The sequence below is a fragment of the Microtus oregoni genome, unplaced genomic scaffold (assembly GCF_018167655.1).
Source record: "Microtus oregoni isolate MIOR12 unplaced genomic scaffold, Mior012 000080F_ref0000499, whole genome shotgun sequence".
Classification (NCBI taxonomy): domain Eukaryota; kingdom Metazoa; phylum Chordata; class Mammalia; order Rodentia; family Cricetidae; genus Microtus; species Microtus oregoni.
In genome coordinates this window covers 5,781,646-5,804,871 of record NW_024544538.1, presented here as the reverse complement: position 1 = coordinate 5,804,871, position 23,226 = coordinate 5,781,646, and the positions used below count along the sequence as shown (strand labels likewise).

Below are 23,226 nucleotides of genomic sequence, written 5' to 3'. Positions count from 1 at the left end.
CAATGTGTTATGACCGTATCTGAACTTCAACTCTCCTGGACCCTCCCAAACATGTCCCTTAGTCTTTAAACAAATACTCTACTACATCTAAATTGGTGCTGCCCGTACGTGTGTGAGTACCAGGCGCTGGAGAATGAATACTCTACTAGTGGCCACACCTTCAAAGGAAATTGACTCTTCCCGCCTTATTTGTCATCAACTACAATAGCCCCTCAGATGGGGTGGGATTATGAGCCCCTCAGATGGGGTAGGATTATGAGCCCCTCAGATGGGGTGGGATTATGAGCCCCTCAGATGGGGTGGGATTATGAGCCCCTCAGATGGGGTGGGATTATGAGCCCCTCAGATGGGGTGGGATTATGAGTTCCTCAGATGGGGTGGGACTATGAACCCCTCAGATGGGGTGGGATTATGAGCTCCTCAGATGGGGTGGGATTATGAGCTCCTCAGATGGGGTGGGATTATGAGCTCCTCAGATGGGGTGGGATTATGAGCCCCTCAGATGGGGTGGGACTATGAGCTCCTCAGATGGGGTGGGATTATGAACCCCTCAGATGGGGTGGGATTATGAACCCCTCAGATGGGGTGGGATTATGAACCCCTCAGATGGGGTAGGATTATGAGCTCCTCAGATGGGGTGGGATTATGAACCCCTCAGATGGGGTGGGATTATGAGCCCCTCAGATGGGGTGGGATTATGAGCCCCTCAGATGGGGTGGGATTATGAGCCCCAGATGGGGTGGGATTATGAACCCCTCAGATGGGGCGGGATTATGAGCCCCTCAGATGGGGTGGGACTATGAGCTCCTCAGATGGGGCGGGATTATGAACCCCTCAGATGGGGTAGGATTATGAGCTCCTCAGATGGGGTGGGATTATGAACCCCTCAGATGGGGTGGGATTATGAACCCCTCAGATGGGGTGGGACTATGAACCCCTCAGATGGGGTGGGATTATGAGCTCCTCAGATGGGGTGGGATTATGAACCCCTCAGATGGGGTAGGATTATGAACCCCTCAGATGGGGCGGGATTATGAGCTCCTCTTCAGTTGGTGCTTGAATTTTGGCTGGTGAGCAGGTAACCACAGATGCTGAGAATTCTTGGGTGCAACAGCCATGTCATGCCCAGAAGACAGCCACTGCATAGCACTACCCCACCCCCCAGTTTAGAGTTAAAAATATTAAAACAAGCAAGCCACACTATACTGGGTAAAACCTTTTTATTAACTGACCCAAACACTTCATTTTGTTTCTGATTTGAGGTAAAACCATTAAACACAGCTCACAAGAAAATACACTGACTATTTAACTACAATTACAAGAGTCTGAACCCTCACTAGTTGTTCATATAATACTTTTACAAATGTATACAACTGTAGAGTCTACTTAAGCTAGGTTTCGTATTAACCAAAGAGTATTATCCAAGACCTAGACACTTGACTACTACTTTCAAAGTGACTACGATTTTGTAACAACAAGGATTTAACTGTTACCTTAGGAATGTATTTTCCTTTACTAATCACTCAGTTAATGCCATGTAGTGTTTTCTCATTCTTCAGAGATGACGCTGAAGGCTTTTTGAAAAGCACACACCTGTTCCTGCCCTCTATGTTCCACTCAAATTTCACATTTGGTCAAACAACTACATAACCATTGCCTGCTGCAAGCAACAAGACTGGGAAGCCAGACCTATGATCTTCATGTGTTTAGGGTTTTTTTTTTCCCCAAAGTTCTACTTTGAATGTCAGGTGCTGCTTTAGCCCCGACTGTCAATTACTGTGAGAGAGAGTTACTGTCTATGTTGAGAGTGTCCACATGCGGACAAGGACAGCTAAATCAGTCCAGAAACACAGGACATGTATTTGTGCCAACTAAGCCCAACATCGAATTTTCATTTTGTTCCTGAACTTCTCTTAAATCAATACCATAGCCTTTGGAACACTGCAGATTTGCTTTAGAGGTAGACGAAACAGAAATCATGCAGTTAAGTCAATTGAATAAGATAGGCTTGTTTTCAGAGAACAGTGACTAGAAGTTGATCCTTCTTCATTCCCAATACACTTACCACTGTGACCGATTTGTGAAAACACCCAAGTCTTTGCTCTCTCTCAGAAGAATCAAATTGCATTTCCGCTTGTTCTAACTACTGCTAGAAGAAAAACAGCATTAACATTTGCATGACAGCACCGCAGCTCACTTTCTGGATGTGTGACACAAATATCATGCATTCTAAGACAATTTTGTCAGTGTCACTAGTGATGGTAATTAAAAAAAATTTACAGCGAGTTCAAAACTTTTCTAAATACTGAAATCACCATGTTTTAAAGACAGACTGGAATGTTACAAATGATTTTGCAAAATACAAAAATAGATATGCTTCCAGTGAATGCTTCAGTCATTCTTCGAAGCATTCTCATCTTTCGGTTCTTCATCATCTGAGTACACAGTAGGCTCCTCCCCTTCCTTCAGCAATTTGCCCACATGATGATATTTGACTGGAGGGGCAGAGAAGAAAAAAATAAATGACCATTCTCATGCTTCACAAAAAAAAAAAAAAAACCCCACTACATTTAATTTTAAATGAGAGGTCCAAACAATACACTCAGCAACGTGTGAGGTTTCTTGAAGGATATAAAAGGATTATATCATACTCCTTGCCAAAAAATGAAATTAAGACTTTTGTTCAAATCAGAGAACTATAAAGCAATAAGCAATGCCAGTGAACTGAGCACTCTGTAGGGAGTGTGGATAGTAAGACCTCACTATGGATTAGGGGGCTGTAGAACACTTCATGGAAGAAAGATATGATTTGGAAAATGGATGGATGGACTATGAGTGAGAGTTATTTCCCGAAAAATGCAAACACATTCAAAGGTACACAGACAAGACTGAGCGTATCTGGAAAGCCAGTAAAAACATGTTGTCAGGAGTAGAAGTGGCATTTGGAAATAGGAGGAGCTAAGTCTGGCTGATCAGCATGTGGGCTATTACGAAAGACCTGAAAAGCCAGCCCGAGAAACCTGAACTTCACCTATTCGTGGCAAAGGTACTGAAAGTTTATAAGAAAAAGAATGACACAGCAAAATAGTACTCTGGCAATGTTATCACCAAGATATGAAGGGCGGATTTCAGTAAGAGCAGTTGAACAGGGTGACCAGGAGGCTGGTATGCAGAGGCAGATGGGAAGGAACCAGGGCAAGAAGTAAGATCCTTAGGAATTAAAGGGAAGAGTATGAGAAAGCATTAAAAAAAAATCCTTGCAAACATCTATTAGACAGCTTATGAACAAATGCCTGGGAGTTAGGTGTGAAGTCAGAATCAGCAAGCTCCATTATAACCAAGTGAATCCAGGGTTAATGCAAATTTCCTTTCTGAAACGGGGAGGGATGAGAGGAGTAAACAACCCGCCTAAACAGGTAACTAAAGCTGCTTCTGTGCCATTGGGAACAACTCAAACTTCCCTCTTCGAAGGCAGCATAAGGGGTTGGTGGTGGCGGCACCTGGAAACCTGCTTAAGGGGAATCCACAATGACGTTGGGTGTAGCTGAGGTGTCACAACAGGGGGGGTTAGTGCTAAGTGAAAGGGGTGGTGGGCAAAAGAAAAATATCACCCGTTTCCCACTGATGCTAGATGGCTCTAGAACAGAGCTTTGTGGATTCTAAATTATAACTCATTAGTTTCATGATGACAAAGGCACCTGAGCTGCAAATGTTAGTGACGATGTTAGGCAGCTGGGCTGTTTTCAAAGTCCAAAGATTTGCGTCCTGCCTTGAAGGCTATACTAGGTCTGTTTGAGATCCAAACTCAAAAGGCAGTGTCACCTCTGGCTAATTATTAACCAAGAACTCTCTCAGCTTATTCTGAAAAATATGCTCGGACAGGGCTAAAAGAGCATGGACTAGTTAACTGATGGTGGAGCTAAGTAAATAAAAAGCTTCCCCTCCATGGAAAATCCTCTTCCTCCAACAGTGGCTGTCATGGTCTTCACATACATTCCATAAAATCTGACAAAAATTAGTATAGTTCAAATCTGTGGCAGTGAAGTAATCTTAAAGTGATCATTTAACCCTTGGAGTTTAGGTTAGACTGAAGCAAATCCCTGCATTCTCATGATTTGAATTTAACCCCTTATTTTCACCTTAATTCTAAAGACTTTACCCCCTCCTATACACAGCATTAAGCCTGAAATAAATGCTTCCCTTTTCTTTAACAACAATGCAGGCACCATTGTTGCTGGGTAGATTATAAGCAGCATTTACAGATGAGGCCTCATTTACACTTTAGGCTAAATTAGATTCAATGAGAAGCTGTTTGGAAGAATACAAGTCTCCCATTCTTACACAGAGCTGTGGGCTGCCTTTAAACAGTTAAGGGCTACAAGAGAGGGCTTGTGAAAATATCTCTTCCGGAGGCAAGCGGGCCATTGTCCTTTCCGCTACACACTCTGTATGGAATCTTAATACCTTTAGGCAAAAACTTACACATCAAAATTAGAAGCCCAAGCTTCTGTAGAGGACAGGCCAAAAATTGGTATGTCATCATAGCAAATGACTCAGCACTGCCACCATTACTCCATGCCACAAACTTGATCAATCCGAAAATTTAGGAGCCTATCAAAATGCACTCAAGTCAGGATGCTTAGTGATAACTATTGTTTGATCATGATCTGCATTACTCGTAGAAATTTGATCCAGGCACAATATAAATAAATGCTTACAAGTGAACTGAGATTCCCAGTCACTCAGGGTCTCCTGCTGGGAAGCAGTGAGGTCAGAAAGATCATCATACTCATCCTTCAGTGCTTCTTTATCCAGGCAAAAGGTGGCAAGGCCCCTGGATGCATCTCTTCCGGCAAAGACCCCATATGGTCCCTCTTTAAAAACAAAACAAAACCAAAGATAGATTCTTTACAAGATAATACATTTCTGGGTGGCTCAAATACAGAAGATGGGATTATTGTTCTTTGTATTGAATGATTCCTTTGAATTTTCCAATTCCATTCTTAAGCTCCATGTACACTTTGATCATTATATAAGGGACACTGAAAGATTTACTGTCACTTCATAAGGAAAATTAAATAAAAATGTGTAGCATTTGAAATCTCCTATGACCTGCACATAGCTAATATGAAAACAAGGGATTCTTTTGAGGGTGGCCTTGGAATGAGCATACAATCAATGAGTCAGCATTCAGCTTGAGGACTCCAAAGCTACAGGTTGGCTCTATTCTAGGGGTTTGAGCCAAGAGAAAGTTTCTTAACCACTACAGTGTAAAGAACACATTTCCTTGTCAATCTACTCTGATATATTTTAAATGACGTTTGATTGCAAGACTCAAACCCTGAGGAATCTGCAGGAGAAATAGTTTTACAAATATCAGTGGTTCAAAAATTTATCCACATGTTATATAAGCTTCACTGTCAAAAATAAGAACTAAAAACAAAGGAGACCAGTTTGAGTATTGTTTTTAAGTATATACAAGGTTGTGAAAACACTAAATTTTCATTGAAAAAAAAAAGGCCGCCATCAGTGTCTCCAAATAATCCCAAATGCTCTTATGCATAACATCATACCAAGCTTTTGTCTGAAAGCAGTGGATCATTTTGTTTTTACCTAAAGTGGTTGTTTAGACTCATTTAAATATTGCACAAGCAAAGGAAAAGAATTCAGTCTACTTTAAACAATGCCTTTTTTTTCCCCCAAAAGTAGGCTGGATACTAGGTAACTCTGAGAGCAAAATCTTTATACCAAGTAGGAGAATTAATTGTATTTCATTACAGTGTGGTCATCTGAACCCTTAACTGACCCAATGTTTTTCTGACATATTAGATAAATTTTATGATCTGTTTTTTTGGGTAGGATGGATTAGGGCTTTGCATATTCGAGGCAAGCACTCTACTGCTGAGATACACCTCAAGCCCTTATGGCCAACTTGTAAAACATGGGCTGGTTTAGTCACCATCACATGCTGCCACTAGAGAAGGTTAACAAAATTAACTTCCCATGTGTGTCGCAAATGTGTACTGTTAATGGAAATAGTAGCACCTAGTGCTTGAAAACAAATTATTTTGGTTTGGACGCCACCATTTTAGGAATTATGGTCCCTGAACTGGTAATGCACACTTAACCAAGATCTGAGGCAAATATTAAGTCTTTGAAGGATACATTTTGTTCACCATAAAGCACATTAAGTAGATGCTTGGTGGACAGAAATGTGTGGTGATTGCTAGCACCTACAACAGTGCTGTGCCCATAGTACCAGGCACTCATATGAATAATTTTTATTTCCACTATGATACAGCTCATCACTCTTCCTGAACCCTGTCAATAATTGAGAGCAGGGACTGGGAAACCCCACGCTGGGTTGTGCTTGCTTTTTTTCCCCCCTAAGGAAAACAGGCCCTGAGACAATGCATTGTACCAGGTCACGGAGCTGGTCGGTGACATTCTAAATGGAGAATGCAGGTGGACTCCTAGTTGTCGTTATTCCTGTGCACACATCGAAGTTCCTCACGATGACTCTGCAAACTCCAACCTACCTGCTTTAGGATGGAGGCTGCTTGACTCCCAGCTGTGCTCTCTGAGAGAGCCGAGGCTCCTGGTGATGACTTGGCAAACTACAACCACAGGCCCATGCCCCATGCGTTTGTTCTGACTACTTTATGGTTTAGCTCAATAATTACAGGTATTTACACGATTGTTTAGTGATAAGGTACTACCGTAGTGACAAATAGGATGTAGTGTTGATATCATTTTGCAGTTACATGCCTACAGGAAATACATTTTCTAAAATGTCTGAAAGCAAAAATGAAGGGTGAGGGTTCGTGCCCATGTGATTTTGCATGGCTGGACTCTGGAGACTAAGGAGTGGGTATGTCTGGTTTGGATTAGTGCTGGCTATTCTTCTCTTTCTCAGACCAATGAACATGTGAACACACCCCCTGAGTTCCCAGTGCTTAGAGGACTCCATATTGGAGTCTTCTTCCTCTTCAAAGGTTCTAGAAAGCAGGGCTTTTCTAACCTGGCTGATTCCCAATTTTGCTTACAGGGCAGTATTAAAATGGAGATTTTTGGCACCCCTTCCCCCAGAGGTAAGTGTGGCCATGGCTGGTCAGGTCAGGGATCTGTATTTTTCACCAGCATCAGGTGATTCTGACAGGCAATCCGGTTTGGAGAAACCTCATCTCTAGGATCCTTTGCAACACTTCAGCAGCCGTCCAGCCCTTGTTTTCCCTCTGGTCGGCTCTTCCTGACATCCCCCCACCCATCGGGCTTCACAGCCTTACCCTATTGTTTCTCAGTACCCTCCCACTTCTCCCTCCCAACCCTGGTTTCATTTATTTTTATTTAAAGAAAGATTTTTTTTTTGCCTCCCAGTCCCCCCGCCCCACTATACACTAAATATGGTGTTTCTGATCAGCTCTTCACTTTCCTAAGGCCCACCACCTTCTGCTCTTAATGCATTCTTAACTATTCTCCTCCTCTCCATCAAGCTGGTTTGCTTGTTCATCTTCCAGCACCTCAGTCCACCCAACACAGCACGCGCACACACATACCAAGTACATGTTACATTCCAAAGCGCCCCCCCACCAGACAAACGGTGCACACCAAACACTCACCGCACATGCACACAGTACACACACACACACACACACACACCCATTCTCCGCCAGGAACAATGCTTCTACCTGACACTAATCCCCTTCTCCACTTTCTCTCTCTCTCCACACCCTTACATTCCACCAAGGCTCCTCCGGCGTCATGGGCTCCACGTCTTCTCAAGAGTCTGGGCCTCTCTGGAGACACCTTCATTTCCTTTTCTCAAGTCCGAAGCCTCCTCCTCTTTTCAGGACCCCCCCCCCCACACACACACACCCGCCAAAGCCCGATACCTTCGATCCTTTTCTCAAGTCCGAAGCCTCCTTCTCTTTTCAGGACCCCCACCCCCACCACCCGCCAAAGCCCGCTACCTTCGAAAACTTCCTCAACATCCCGGGCCTTCGAGCCTCACTGTCCCTCCCACCCGCGGCTTCCAAGCGTCAGCCTCCTAGGGCAACACCCCCTCCCTCCGTATGCACGCCCCCCCCCCCCCCCAGCGCCTCGAGGCCTTGGTCCGCTCGGGAGCCGCCCGCCTTCCCTCCAGGGTGTCCCACCTCCCTTCACCTCTCCACTGCCCCGCTCCCTGCTCGGGTCCCCTCTTTTGTCTCGCCCCCCCCCCACCCCGGCCCTGTCTCCTTACCCGGCCCGTAGAATTTGCGGCCTTTGGTCACGTCGAACACCTTGCCATTGATGGCCATAAGAATGCGCGGGTCCTGGACGCCATCGAAACGCCTCAGCTCGGCAGGGGTGAAGTCGCGCCGCTTCAGGCGGGGCAGCGGGGGCGGCTCGTCGTCGTCGTTGTCGCCACCGGCTCCAGGCTGGTCCCCGCGTACGATCTTGTAGAGCAGGAAGATGCAGAGGCCGAGCAGCAGCAGGTTGAGCGGAGACGTGAAGATCTCGTGCAGCAGCCCGCCCTCCAGCTCGCTCGGGTCGGCGCCAGTCGCCACCGCTTCCTTGGCAGCCATGATCTCTGGAGCAAAGGTTGGGCCCGGCTAGGCAGAGCTCCGAAACACTACCGTTTCTCCTCCCTCTCCGCCGAACAGTGGCGTCTGGCGTTCTGTGGCGGCGGAAGAAAGCCTCGCGGAGGGGCGGGGCCGTTAGGGGCGGAGCCTCAAGCCACGCCCTTCCCAACCACCTAAGCACCCCGCCCTCCCCCTCCACCCCGCCCTGCACTGGTAGGCTTGGACGCGGCTTAGGTCTCCTAAGTAGCCTCCGTCTTGGCTTCTCCCCTCCCCCTTGCTCCCTCCACTCCAAGGCCAGGCCACAAAGCCCAGCCCACCTCTTGGTTGTACCTGCTGGGTCCCTGCCTCAGTTTCAAGGCTCCCTCGGAGCGTAGTACAGCTCACCGCCAAACAGCTCAGTCGCCTAGGTAGTGGGTAGCTTCCAGCAGACCCTCTGGATGAGCCTTGCCTCTATGGCTTCTAAGGCCCGCTTCTTGCAAATGACGTCGGTTAGAATGGGGCCGCGTTTCTCTTGCTTCTTATTTCTCTCTCATTTTAAAGTCCCTCATAACCCTCCCCTGGCAGTACCCTCAGGACCAGGAAGCTGTCTTAGCTGTCCGAAAAATCATGCCTTCAACTCCTTGTCCACCTTACACACCTCTCGTTTTCACTTGAGACTATCCATTTGGGGATGGTCCTCCAGTTCTTGCCTAAAAGCTGCAGGGCTGACATCCAAAGGTCACAGGCCTGTCAACTCTTCAAAATCTGGGACTAAGATCGCCAGATTTTGCATTTGTTTTTACCTCCCCCCCTTTTGCAGCCATCAATTGTGCTTAGTCACACGGCATCAGCAAATGGCATTCTCTTGATGAGCCTTTTTTCCTTATAAAAATACCAGAATAACGTTCAAAGTTTCATTGCTTGGCAGCATTCTTCTATTTGAAGTCTGTCAGAGCTACCCTGGGCAGCCATAGTAACCCTGAACATAACCCCTGACAAATGCCAGGTACCTAGATACCTAGGCCTCTGATGTGCTAACAGGATGCATAGGAGCAGGCCTCTGTGGAACAAGGGTTGTCCCTACTCATTAGAGAACTAATCTGACTGCCCTTTATATTGTTACTGGGAAATGGTAACAGAAGAAAAAGAGGAGAAGATAATTAAAACCAAGCCATGCACACATCTGCAGGCCAGGGCAGTACTTTTCCATAGAGTCTTGTTTGCTTGTACGTAGTTACCGCCACCGCCACCACCATGCAAGAGATTTGTGCAGAGAATTGGCTAAATTCTGAATAGTTTTGGCAAAGACTGCTTTAATCCCTTCTGCACCCCACCCCATCTTCTCAAAGTGTAATGAAGGAAACAATCTTTATATCCAGCCCGCACATTTTTTTTTTTCCCTCAGAGCTAAATTTAGGATTAGCTGAACCGGCCCCTCCAGATCTTTTGTCAAAACTCTTCAACTTAATCATCATGAAATAAGCTCAAACCGCAAGCACTCAGCTGCGGTTAGAATCCACTTACCCCTTTTTAGAAAGAACTATGAGCATCAAAGACATAAAAAAAACCTAAACCTGTGAAAAATATTTTTATTTGAAACTAATATGGCAAAAAATTCCATCTTTAACTGCTCGTTTTAATTGATAAAATCTTTAAGGGACTGAGGAAATGACATAGTGGGTAAAACACTTGGCATGCAAGTGTGAGGACTCAGCACACATATAAGAGCCAGGATGGGAGGTTTGGTAACTGGCCTTCAGTGCCAGGGCTGGGGAACAGGAACCAGGTTAGCCAGACCGTCCTTTGTCTCAATATTTAAGGTGGGGAGTAACTGAGGAAGACACTACACTTCAACCTGTGGCATCCATACAAATGCACCCCCGCATACATACACACTTGTCCACATACCACACGTGCATACATATGGCATGCAGAGAAAAGAACATGCTTAGTCAAATTCTCTAGGCAAAATGCAAGCATGTCAGTGGCGAAGGAGGACATGAAATTTTTCGGGATTGCTAGTAATTAAAACAAACATGGAGATAACACTGTTACCTACCACCTTTTTATAGAAGGGGTGTACAGAGCAGAAAAGGATAACATTTTAGTAAGAAAGTGGGGATACTCCCATACAACAATGACAGAGTAGACCTTGGCATAAACTTTTGTTAGCCATAAGTGTTTTCTATTAGTGAAATCTACTTCTGGAAATACATTTTTTGTCCTCGTAATCCCATTTTCAGGAACCCACTCTGTTCAGAATGAGAGCAAAGCCTTCGTTAGGAAGATGCTCAGCCCACATTCATTTTTGATATTGAAACTCTGGAAACAAACCAAATGTCCAAGTTCAAATAAAGTGGCCAATTAATTCACTTTGTATTGTGATAAAATCATAGTTGTACCATGCAAACATCACCACATCATGGGAAAATATTCATGTTTCAGTCTTAGGAGAGAAAATAGCTTACAAAACTATAAATGCATAAAGGGGATCTTGAAGACAAACGTAATGGTAGTCTTAATTTTTCACACGCTGCACCTGTCACCTTCCGCCCTCCCTCCCTCCCTCCCTTCCATTCCTAACTTCTAGAGATTTTCCCTAGGGACATGTTCAGAAATCTAGACACAGATTGATGTGGGAAAATCACAGGGCATGATATATGATACAGAAAACATGGAAACTGCCTAAACATCCCTAAATGTTTCTTCATCTCATAGAAAGAAGTCCTAGCAGTATCCAGCCATGCCCAGGAGAAGCTCCTCTACCCCACCACTGTTACCTGTAGAGCTTTAGGCCCTCACTTACCACCGCCTCCCCTGATGCTTGTGCACCAGCCATAGCGACCTTCCCCATACCCATTAAACAACTAGACGTAGTTGAAGTCAGAGATCCTACTTACGATTCCTATGGCCAGGAATGCTTTTCTCCAGAGTCCATCACAGGTCACACTCTCACTTTCCACTCTTGAAATATTCCCTTCCTGTCTTCATCTCTTTTCTCTATTCACTCACTCACTCATTCGTTTGGGATGGAGTTCCAAAGCTTTCTATGTAGTCAAGGCTGGCCTGGAATTAATTATGCAACCCAGAATGATCTTGTACTCTTTATCCGTCTGCCACAGCCTGAGTGCTGGAATCAGATAGCTCCTCCATTAGCCCTGGCTTCCATTTTACTTTACCTCATCATGTTTACTGCTTACTGCTAATATAAGTATCACTTCTTATTTTTGTTCATTTCTTTGACTTTAATATATGTTAAACAAGAACAACTATTATTACTGCTGTCTCTCTTGTATTTAGAGCAGTACTTGCGGACAGAAGAGATGGCTCAGTGGTTAAGACCACTGGTCACTATTCCAGACAACCCAGGTTGGATTCCCAGAGCACACGTGATGGCTCACAACCAGGGTATCCTATGCCTTCATCTGACCTCCTCCAGCACCGTGATACAAGTGGCACGCAGACATACGGGTAGGCAATACACCCGTATGCATAACATAAAATTATTAAAATTTAAAAACTAGAACAGTACCAGAAATATAGAAGGTACTCAGGAAATATTTGTGGAATTGAATTTATCTGACTGTGGAACTGTATTATGTCAAATATACACACAGAAGGGGAAAAGCTGAAACACCTAAAAGCTAATAGTAGTTGTCTTGGAGCATGAGATTATGATAATTTTTGCTTTATTCTTTGCGAGTGGGTATAAATTATTTTTATCGTTGTAAAAAAAAGCAGAAGAAACATTTAAAATGTAAAGAACAGAAAACAAAATGGTGCAGCTTCCAAGTAGGTATTGATTCTTTAGATAGGAGCAGTAATTGCTGTTTCTATAATGGAGACCCCAAAAGATCTGCACAGCTCTTTCCACTTGGCTTGTCTCCGTTCAGTTCCAGCCCCTTGGGAGACTGTGTCCTGGCTAGGGATGCAAAGTCTTTATCTTTCAAAGAAAGAACTCATGGCAGAGACATGTTAGAGACATAGTAAGGGGGAGGTGGACATGTAGTTGGGAAAAGTGTGGCCTATGGAGATTTTATATAGAAAAATGCATTTGGGTAGACAATTTTTATCAGGTGGATAAAGATGGAGTCTTTAGGGAACTGGTGTTTCAAACTTTAGTGAGGATCAACTGAATCTTCAGAAATGGAGACGTATTAAAATACCTATTCCCTCCAAAGTTCGGGTCCAATAGATATTGTATAAAGCTTCTTTGCTGGTTAGGGATGTATGTGTATGTATGTATGTATGTGTATTTGTTTAAACAGCCACCTGAGAGGAAAGAACCTCAATTGAGGAAATATCTTCATCAAATTGACCTGTAGGGAAGTTTGTGGTACAGTTTCTAGACTAGTGATTGATGTGGGTGGGTGATGGTGCCCCTGGGCAGGTGGTCCCGGATTGTGTAAGAAAGCAGGCTGAATAAGCTATGCAGAACAAGCAAGAAAGCATTGTTCCTCCATGGCCTCAACTTCGGTTCCTGCTGCCAGGCTCATGCTTTGAGTTCTCGCCCTGACTTTCCATTGGGAAGTTGTAAGATGAAATAAACCCTTTCCTCAAGTTGATTTGAAAAGTGTTTTATCGCAGCCACAGAAAGACAAACTATGACGACCTGGGAATTGTGCATACTAAATAATAGCTAACATTGTCCGATCATAAATTATGTGCCATTTAATATTCTAAGTACAGTGTGGATTGGCCCCTGTACTATGCACAAAGCACCATATGGATTTGGTTATATTATTCCCATTTCACAACCAAGGAAAACTTGGGTCAAGAGAAAGGGGACCACTTCCCTAATGCCACTCAGCTAGTAAGTCAGAGCTCAAGATGCAATCTACTTGGATCCAAATGGTAACTGTTTACCTCTTGTGTCTCCATTCTAACACCTGCACAGACACCCCCACATGATTCCAAATCATCTCCAAAGAAATTAGGTAGAAGAAGTTATTTGGGCGAAGGCATAGAGATATGACATATTTTGCCCCATTCTGAAAAACCAAACCAAACCAAACCTTGTAATTCCTCCCTGTTGACAGGGAAAGTAAGTCCAAAGTCTGAAGCAAGGTTTACCTAACTGGTGCACTATTGGGATTTCACCTTCAAACTCCAGCCAGGATCTAAGCACTCTGTCTCTGCTTGCTCAACTGCTCCAAGTGTTGGCAGCTGGAGGTTTGGAAGCTGATCCTCTGAGATTGCGTTGGCTTGAAGAGACTTTCCTACCCGCGACGCCTCCTTTTCAGTGCAGCCCATAAGGGAATGGATGGTTAGCCTAGGGATATGAAGCCTTCTTCTCTGGCCCCACTCCCTGAGAGATGGAAGCACTCCGTGGAAGCACGGCAGGCTAGCTTCTTCACCTGCCTAGTGTGCTCATTCCTTCCCCGTCAGGTATAGACGCCTAGAGCACTCATCAGCAAGCTTCCATCATTTCCCCAGGAAACTCAGGCTTTCCTGATCGGTCTGTTCACTTCTCTCTTCTACTTCCTCTTGACACTCAACACTCCAACCATACTGCAGCCAGCAATGACCCAGCATCCAGAGAATGCGTAACTATTGAGTGCTATGAACACCATTTCTCTAACCCCCTCTCACGAGTTAGGGTACATTACCATCTTGTTTTTTTATAAGTGAGAAAATCATACATGGAGGACTTTCTTGCCCCAAATCATACAGTTAGTGGGAGGTAGAAGTATAATTTAATTTTCTCTGTGAGATCATGTACCCTTTTTGGAACTATCATGCTGGCAGGAGCTAAGGCTGCAATCAGAGAGGTGGATACCGGACAATGGCATTAGTGAGAAGCCTTAGCACAGGAAGAAATGAGGGCTCACATCCAGGTTGTGAGAGTGAGGGTCTGTATTTCAAAATAGCTAAGGCATAGGCCACAGAGGTGGGCAGACAGGACTTAGAAAGTACCTGAGGGGAAGAGCAAAACTGCAGAAAAGACTTTGCAATTAAATGGAGCTGTATCTCAAAGCTTGGTTCCTGGGTGACCAATGGCATTGGCTTTATTTGGGAACTCACTAGAGATGCAAGACCGCAGTGTAGTAAATCTACCATACTGAATCAGAAGGATCATTCTAATCAGGCCTTGAGATGGATCACTTAGGAACCTGTGCTGTGCAAGCACAGACAGCAGGCACAGCCTGGGGGAGGTATCCCATAACATTCCCAGACAGGTATTTGGGTTGTGTCTCAGACACAGGTCTGGTTTGGAGAAACAAAGATAGGTGATAGGAGCCTGTGTAGGGGTAGCTGAAATCAGTGGTGTTGAACTGGAGGAACTAAGAGAACACAGGGCAGAGGTCTCTCCAAGGCTCCAAGGCTCATTGCACTCTGTGCTAAGTCAAGGGTGAAAACTGTTGGCCTTGGTGGCTAGGGCTGAATCAACAAGTGTTTATTTGCCTTTGAAGTCCTTTGAATTTAAAAAAAAGATTCCATTTTAAAAGCAGGGGACAGAAAGATCCTCTAGTTCCTTTCTTAGTTCTTTTATGGGCCTTTTTAAAGCTATATCTAGAAAAAACTAATTAATATAATAACTGATTAAAAAGGAAAAAGTATAAAACTTTTATCTTTAAATTTTTAGACTTATTTTATTTTTTTATGTTTGTGTATTGTGTGTGTGTGTGTGTGTGTGTGAGAGAGAGAGAGAGAGAGAGAGAGAGAGAAAGAAAGAGAGAGACTCCCATGTGTATGAAGGTGACCATAGGGACTAGAAGAGGGAGCCAATCCTCAGGTGCCAGTGGTTATGATTTGCCCAGTGTGGGTCCTGGGAACTGAACTCGGGTTCTCTGGAAAAGCAGTAAGCACTCTTAATCTCCAAGCCACCTGTCCTGCCCAATATGGCTCTCTCTCTTTGATAGTGTTTCTCTGTGTAATAGCCCTAACTGTCCTGGAACTAGCTCTTGTAGACCAAGCTGTCCTCGAACTCACAGAGATCTGCCTGCTTCTGCCTCCCGAGTGCTGTGATTAAAGATGTGTGCCACCACTGCCCGGCCCTATTTTTAAGATTATATTTTAACTATATTTCTTTCTTTCCTTTCCTCCCTCCAAACCCTGTCTTATATCTACCCTCTACTTCAAATTCATCGGCTGTTTAGTCACTAATTGTTATTGAATGTGTTTTATAGACATATATCTTCCTATGTACACATACATATTCCTATATATAAGCTGCTCACTCCACTTGTATGTACATTGTTACTTGTGTGTTTGTTTTTAGGGCTGACAGTTTAGCATTGGACAACTAATTGATGTGCTTTTCCCTGGGGAGGACCACTTCTCTTGTTCCCAGTTATACTCCCTTGCCTATGGTTCTCTGTGTTGGGTTGAGGCCTTATGGGCTTTTCCCCATCCAGTGTGGCATGTTCATTGGTGCCATTTTTGTCTAGCTCACATTGAGGTTCATGTCAGAAAGACTTTATGTATGTGGCTTCTGGTGTTGCTAGGAGATACACTCTCAGCAGAGGACCCACCCGATCCTCTGACTCTTGCAATTTTTCTGCCTCCTCTTCTGAAATGTTCCCTGCAGGAGTGTTTTATAGGTGCATCCTTTGGGATTGGGATCTATAACTCTGCATTTTGATTGACTGTGGTAAAGAGAAGTTTCCTTGATGAGGGGAGATGACTGTGCTTATCTGTGGATAAAAGGATAAGTGCGTAGACTGTAGTTAAGGATTGTGATGTTTAGTAAATTAGTTGTAGATTCTCCTCTGCTCACCACTATTTCATTAACACTGAGCAGTTAGCTAGGTTTCCAATATCAGGCATGGTCTCCTTCTTGTTGAGTGCATCTTAAGTCCAATTAGAGAGTTATGGTCACTGCCAAGGTGTGTGTGCCACTGCTGCACCCTCAGCGTTATCCTGGCACGCTGCTCATTAAAGCGCTTCATAAGCATTGTAGTGGGGTAGGACAATTGGTTGCCCCCCTCCTTTGGGAGCTTGCATGATGCTTTTTGGTACCACGAAAGGTAGTCCTCAGGGAGGGACCATTCAGGTCAGTTCTTGCTCAGGGAATTGTACATGAGAACCATCATGAGCATGATACCCAAAGACTGTATTTTCACACCAAAAAGACTAAATGGAATAAACGGGTGACAGAATGGCAGGACAAATGGATCTCTGGGCTAGGACAATAAATTCTAGAGTTGTTGCTGCAGATAGATGGGACATGAAAGATAAGGGTTACTTAAAAAAAATCATTCTGAATTACTGTAGCCCCAGGGACCAGTCTCTTATGATTAAGGCTATTTTCTAGCCATTATATGGGAAGGACATCATTCTGCAAAGATTTGGTTTCGGTCTTTTTTTGCTTTTAAACATTATTTTATTTATATTTATGGGTATTTTGCCTGCATTTCTGTCCATGCATGGCTTGCATGTGTGGTGCCTGCAGCAGAAGACAGTGTCAGATTCCCGGAAGTGAGTTTACAAGCTGTTGTTAGTCACCATGTGGGGGCTAGAACTTGAACTAGGGACCTCTGGAAGAGCAGCTAGCGCTCTTAACTACTAAGCAATCTCTTGAGCCCCCTGCTTTTGGTTTTCTGAGACAGAGTTTTATTCTAGCCTAATGTGGCCTTGAACTCTGTATGCAGACCAAATTGATTTTGAACTTGCTGCCATCCTCTTGCCTCTACCTTCCGAGTGCTGGGATCACTGGTGTGTGCCACCATGTACAACATCCTCAAAGAGTGCTTACAGCTTGCAAAATGAAGGTAAGCATGTGGTCAAAAGACCTTTTCTGAACTTGCAGAACTTTCCTCTTCAAATATGACGCCGGTGTTGCATTTTGGGGGGTAGCATATCTTTACATAAACATGTAAAGTGGATCTTTCCAGAAAACCCGTGTTTCTAACATGTCTTAAACATGGAGCTGGGCCACACCTATAACTTCAGCCTTTGGGAAGCTGAGGCCAAAGGATTATTTAGGGCTAGCCTGGGCTATAACCCAGCAGAATCCTGTCTCAGCGAAATAAAATGACGGTGGGGATGGAGGACCTGCTGTTACGTTAATGTATGACAAAGATGAGGAGATTAGCAGTTGCTTCCTTTCTCAGGCACACCTACGGGATCTCACTTATCCCTAGTGTCTTTTCTTGCATTTAGTTTGTTTGGTTAATTGTATAGTGAAGTAGCTACTCAAATGTTTTTTGTCTTGTTTTTTTTTTGTTTGTTTTTGTTTTTGTTTTTTTGTTTTTTTGTACCCAGGACTGTTAATAATGGAAAACGAAAGAGAACAAGATTAGCGTCTCAAAGAGACAGGTTTGTTTCTTTGTGAATTGCAGCATATGCTGTATCATAATTGCATTAGTTATCCACATTATCAGGCGTTTCTAGGTTGCTAGCATGGCATCTTGTTTGAAGGATTTATTTATTTGTTTGTTTTATTTTATGTGTATAGATGTTTAGCCTGCATGTTTGTCTGTGTATGTGTATTTTCAGTGTCTAAGGAGGTTAGAAGAGGGTGTCGGATCCTTACATGGGAGTCAGCACATAGGTACTAGAGCTCAAATGCAGGGCTTCTGCAAGAGCCGTCTCCAGGATATGTGGTTTAACAGAAAAAAGAGGGAGAGGCTCGTGGGGGTGTGTAAATGAAGCAAGAAAGATGACCCTGAAGAGGTTGTTCTAGGTGCTAAAGAAGCCCAGGTTACTTGTGGCAGAGTCAAGTTTTCATGACCAGGGAAGGACAAAAGCTGAGGGACCTCAGGAGTGAGTGAAATCTGAGAGTCGAGCTCTGCATCTGAGGCGTCTGGTGGGGAAGTCTGATACTATCATTTTTTTTTAAAGAAAGAATCTTGCTATCATTACACATTCTTTGGCAATTTCCCACAGAAATATGATGCCTTCAGACCATTCTCATTCTCTCCCACTCCTTCCCGAACCCCCCACATCTTCCTTAGAACATCCCGTCCTCTAATGCTTTCAAAAATAGCCCCCTGAGTCCAATTAGGACTCCATGGATGTGAGTGAATGGCTGCAGGGTTTTCTGCCAGAGCACTGGCCATCTGCTTTTGGCCACCCCACTGGAAAAAAAACCAGAAACAAAACAAAAACCACTGACTTGCCTTCCCTCAGAAGCCCCTGCTTGCTAACAAACTCCTTAGTTCAGCATGGAGTCTTTGTGACAAGCTCCTGTTATCTGTGCTGGAGTACTGATTGGCTTGACATGGAAGGAAGCCACAGAAGCTGGGAGTTCATGACTGTGACTGCCCTGCCATGTCCAGAAGATTCTGTTTCATGAGACGTTGGTTTGAATGTGTGCTCCAAACTGAATCCCTAATGTAATGATGATGGGAGGTGGGGTTTAGCGAGAAGTAACTAGGCTGTATGGGTGCCGCTCTCACTAATGGGCGAATGCTACCACACAAATGGTTTCCTTGTCAAAAGAGTCTCCAAGATGCCCTTCTGCAGCGGGATGACTCAGGCCTTTTCTGTTTTGGATTTCTCAGCCTCCAGAATTTCAGTCATTTATACACCATCCTGTCTGTGGTTTTCTGCTATAGCAGCATAAATGAACTTAAATACTTGACTGAAGGAGATGCAGTGGGCGGAGCTGAGAGGGAAGATATATTTTGTGGCTTGATTTTTGTTTTTCTGAAAGCTGTAATAGATTTGGGCTACAGAGACGTGGCTTCTAGAAGCTTGGGGATGGAATTCACAGGGAAAGGGGCGAGGTAATGTTCAGCTCTGTGGTGTAAGATGTGACAGGAGAGAATGGAATCAAAAGCTGAAACAAAGGATTATAGACCATCCTCTAATGAAGGAGAGACCCCTATGGTTTACAGAATTCACACTTCGCTGCCTCAACATTTTCCATGCAGTAGGAGACAAAGGTCAAGTGCGGGAGGAGGGGGAAGGGAAGAGCGAGCGCTTGAGTGGTGGCCAATGTTAATATTTTCACCATTCCCTCCATAGGGAATGAACAAGAACAAACAGGAGAAATGCAGCCATTTTGTTGCCTAGGAAACACAGCGGTTTGCTAAAGCAATACTGGGCCTTTTTGAATCATGTTAACCCATTCATAGCCGTTACCATCCAAAATAGAATGGGTAAGGAGTGAAGCAAGTAGAGAGATTTCTGCTCCACAGGGCACGGTGGGCATCTTCTGTAGTCTAGAGGAAAAAGCCGGGTACTGATTGCCCAGGAATAGCTGACTTAAATAAAATGAGAGGGAGCATCAAAGAAATAGCAGGCAGTATGGTGTTGAAGACAAATTTCTCAGTTCCTAGTGCTTCTGTGAATTTCCACATGCACACATGCACACAGGCACACACACGCACACGCACACACAGAAAAGAGAAAGAGAGAGAGAGAGAGAGAGAGAGAGAGAGAGAGAGAGACTGTGCCTCTGTAACATATACATATAAACGATGCCACAATATCACTGCTATGTATTGTAAACCATTTCAGTATCTCCTAAGGGTTGATTTGTTGACATTTAATTCCCATTTTAATGTAGTAAGAGGATAGAAACTTAATTTGCCCATCATGTTTAGAAAAAAATTAAGTTAAGGTCATTGAGTTGGGGCTCAGATAATTGAAAGCTGACGGCTCCATGAGAAGAGGAAGAGACTACACACACACACACACACACACACACACACACACACACACACACACACACTCCTGGCATCATGTGATGCAGCCAAGAGGGTCCTCATCAGAATGGAGTGAATGCCTAATTCAAGCTCTGAACCTTTGATCAAACATCTTTTCTTTTTAATATGCCCTTTTTAGGTATTTGTTATAATACCAAAAGAATGCTGACTACTAACCGGAGTTAAGAGAGAAGAAATATTCCATCCTTGGTTTTTTTTTTTTGTGGCAGGATCACCAAAGCAACCAGTTCACGCTCCACCATTTTTCTCTGCTGTAGAGCTGCTGCTAGGTGGAGCTCCCCAGGAGTGACCAGGAGCTTTCAGCAATATGGTTGCCAGAGCAAGATTGACATAAAGACAATACCCGTGACATGCCAACACGGTTGGGGGAGATTCAACACAACTCTTTATAGAAATTGAAAAAAGTCCTTAAATATTTTGTGGAAACACAAAAGATCTAGGATAGCCAAAGCAGTCCTGAACAGCACCAAAAAGAACCAAAACTGGGAGGAATTTTCATCCTAGATTTCAAATTCGACACCCTGATCAGTTGAATAGAATTGAGTACCCGCATACAAGTCCACACTCCTATAGCCACCTGATTTTTTTTACTAAGAGACCCACAATACACTTTGGAGAAAAGACAACGTGTTCAATAAATGGTCAGACTGGATAGCTACCGAAGAAGATAGAATAAAGCAAGTAGAGAGGTCTCTGCTCCATAGGGCACACAGTGAGCATCTTCTGTAGTCAAGGGGAAAGAGCCAGGTAGAAATAGCTCAGGAATAGGTGACTTAATAAAATGCTTATTGCTTCCTTTATTGCTGATTGCTTACCCTGCACAAATGAACAAAGGATCTCAACAAAAGGTCTAATACCTGAATCTGATAAAGGAGGACTCATTGCTACAGAAAATGACTTTCTGGAACAGGACTCTCTCTAACAGCACAGGAATTAAAACCAACAATTAATAAGTGTGATCTCAGGTAACTAATCCACTACTCTCCAACAAAGGACGCCAGTGCCAGTGCAAGCCCACGGACAGTGAAAATGCGAACCAGCTGTACAGCTGAAAGAGCGTTAGGATCTAGCATGTACAAAATAAAACGCTAAACACCAAGAAAACAGTCAGCTCAATTAAAAATTCGAGGGAGTGAGAGTTGGCATGGGAGGGGTTGGAAAAATGGAAATAGGGAAAGGATGTAAATACAGTACACATGTATGACTGTGTTTGTTTATTTTTCTCACTATGTAGCTCTGGCTGGCCTAGAACTCACTCATTCTGTAGACCAGGCTGGCCTAATACTCAAAGATCCGCCTGCCTCTCTGCTTCCTGAGTGCTGGGATTAAAGGTGTGCAGCACGACCACCTGGGTTACATATATGAGCTTTTAAGCACAATTTTAATTTAATGTTTTAAAATGCTGTCTGGAACGACACAGTTCACAAAAGACAAAATGCAAATAGCTGAGGAACATTTTTTTTTTTTAAGTTCAACATCCTGAGTTATCAGGGAACTGCAAATTAAAATGACTTAGGATTTCACTGTATCACACTCAGGGTGTGTTAACATAAAAACAAACAAAAGCAAACACTGATGATATATGCTGGTACGGATGCGGAGCAAGGGGAACATTCACTCCTAGTGGGGATGTGCAAACCGGTGCAGCCACTGTGGAAATCAGTGTGGAGGGTCCTCAAAAAGCTAGAAATAATTTTCCTTAAGAGTATGACCCCCTCAGGCCAGCCTACTCTACAAAGCGAGTTCCAGGACAACCAGGGTTGTTACACAGAGAAACCCGGTCTCAAAAAACAAAACAAAATAAAAAGAGCCTGACCCCCTTGCCAGGCAGTGGTGGTGGCACACACATTTAATGCCAGTGCTCCGGAAGCAGAGGCAGGTGGATTTCTGTGAGTTCAAGGCCAGTCTGGTCTACAGAGCTAGTTCCAGGACAGCCAGGACAGTTACACAGAGAAACACTGTCTTGAAAAATGAAAAAATAAAAAAAATAAAAAATGTGACACCCCCCACCCCAGTAAGTTGATTCTGCTCCAGTGGAAGGTCACACATCCAAGAATATACAGGTGACACAATTTTGTACTTGATGGGTTTAGATTAATAATAATAATTATAAATACATAAAGTTGAGTATATATTGAAGGGGGACGGACCTGGAAGCAGCTGGGAATGGAGCTAATATTATGATCAAATTGCATATGATATTCTCAAAGAATTAATTTAAAAAATTGAAGAAAGGGGCTGAAGCCATGTCTCAGCAGTTAAGGGCACTGATTGCTCTTCCAGATGGCCAGGGTCAATTTCCAGCACCCACATGGCAGCTCACAATCATCTGTTACTCCAGTCCCAAAGGATCGAATGCCCTTTCTGGCCTTCATGGGCACCAGGGATACACGTGGTACATAGAAATACATGTAGGCAAAACATTCATACATATAAAAATAAATTTTAAAGAGGGAGAAGAAAAATTTAGATGAAAAGATCCTAAATGCAACAAATCTTATAACCATTTAAAACAAGGAAATAGTAAAACATACACAAAAGGCCCTAAATGCAATAACTCTGAAAACTATCATAATAAAACCCTTAAAACAAAATTGGAAAGGAAAGAAAAGAAAACTTTATTAACAAATAGCATGACCACATATGTATACAATCCAGTGAATTTGTATAAACAAGCTACGTTACATAAATACTGATGAGTGTATTATCAATGCAAAATTGATATGAGCATCAATTCTCTTTATATGTATTAACAATGAATAATGAAAATTAAATTAGAAATATAGCATCAAAATAGAAAACATTTTGGGATAATATACATATTATTTACAGTAGAAATTTCTATGATATAGATCAGCAACTACCCAGGCAGATCAGCCACAACCCAGGGATAAGGAATGAGAGAGGGGCTCTGTGGTAGTTTGAATGTAATCTCATAATCTCATAGGGAGTGGCACTATTAGGAGGTGTTGTTTTGTTGGAGTAGGTATGGCCATGTTGGATTAAGTGTGTCCCTGAGGAGGTGGGCTTTGAACATTTCCTATGCTCAGGATAATGAATGCCCAGTG

The 23,226-nt window shown here is 43.6% G+C and overlaps 1 protein-coding gene across 1 annotated transcript; it reads right to left on the bottom strand.

Annotated features, from left to right (window-relative positions):
• Positions 1-1,203: 1,203 nt before the first annotated feature.
• LOC121441698 (membrane-associated progesterone receptor component 1) lies at positions 1,204-8,663 on the bottom strand. The gene is made up of 3 exons (XM_041642930.1): positions 8,240-8,663; positions 4,719-4,874; positions 1,204-2,495 (listed from the first exon to the last, which is right to left on the bottom strand). Exons 1-3 carry the CDS (start codon positions 8,562-8,564, stop codon positions 2,392-2,394), a joined length of 585 nt encoding a protein of 194 aa, XP_041498864.1. The 5' UTR covers positions 8,565-8,663; the 3' UTR covers positions 1,204-2,391.
• Positions 8,664-23,226: the final 14,563 nt, after the last annotated feature.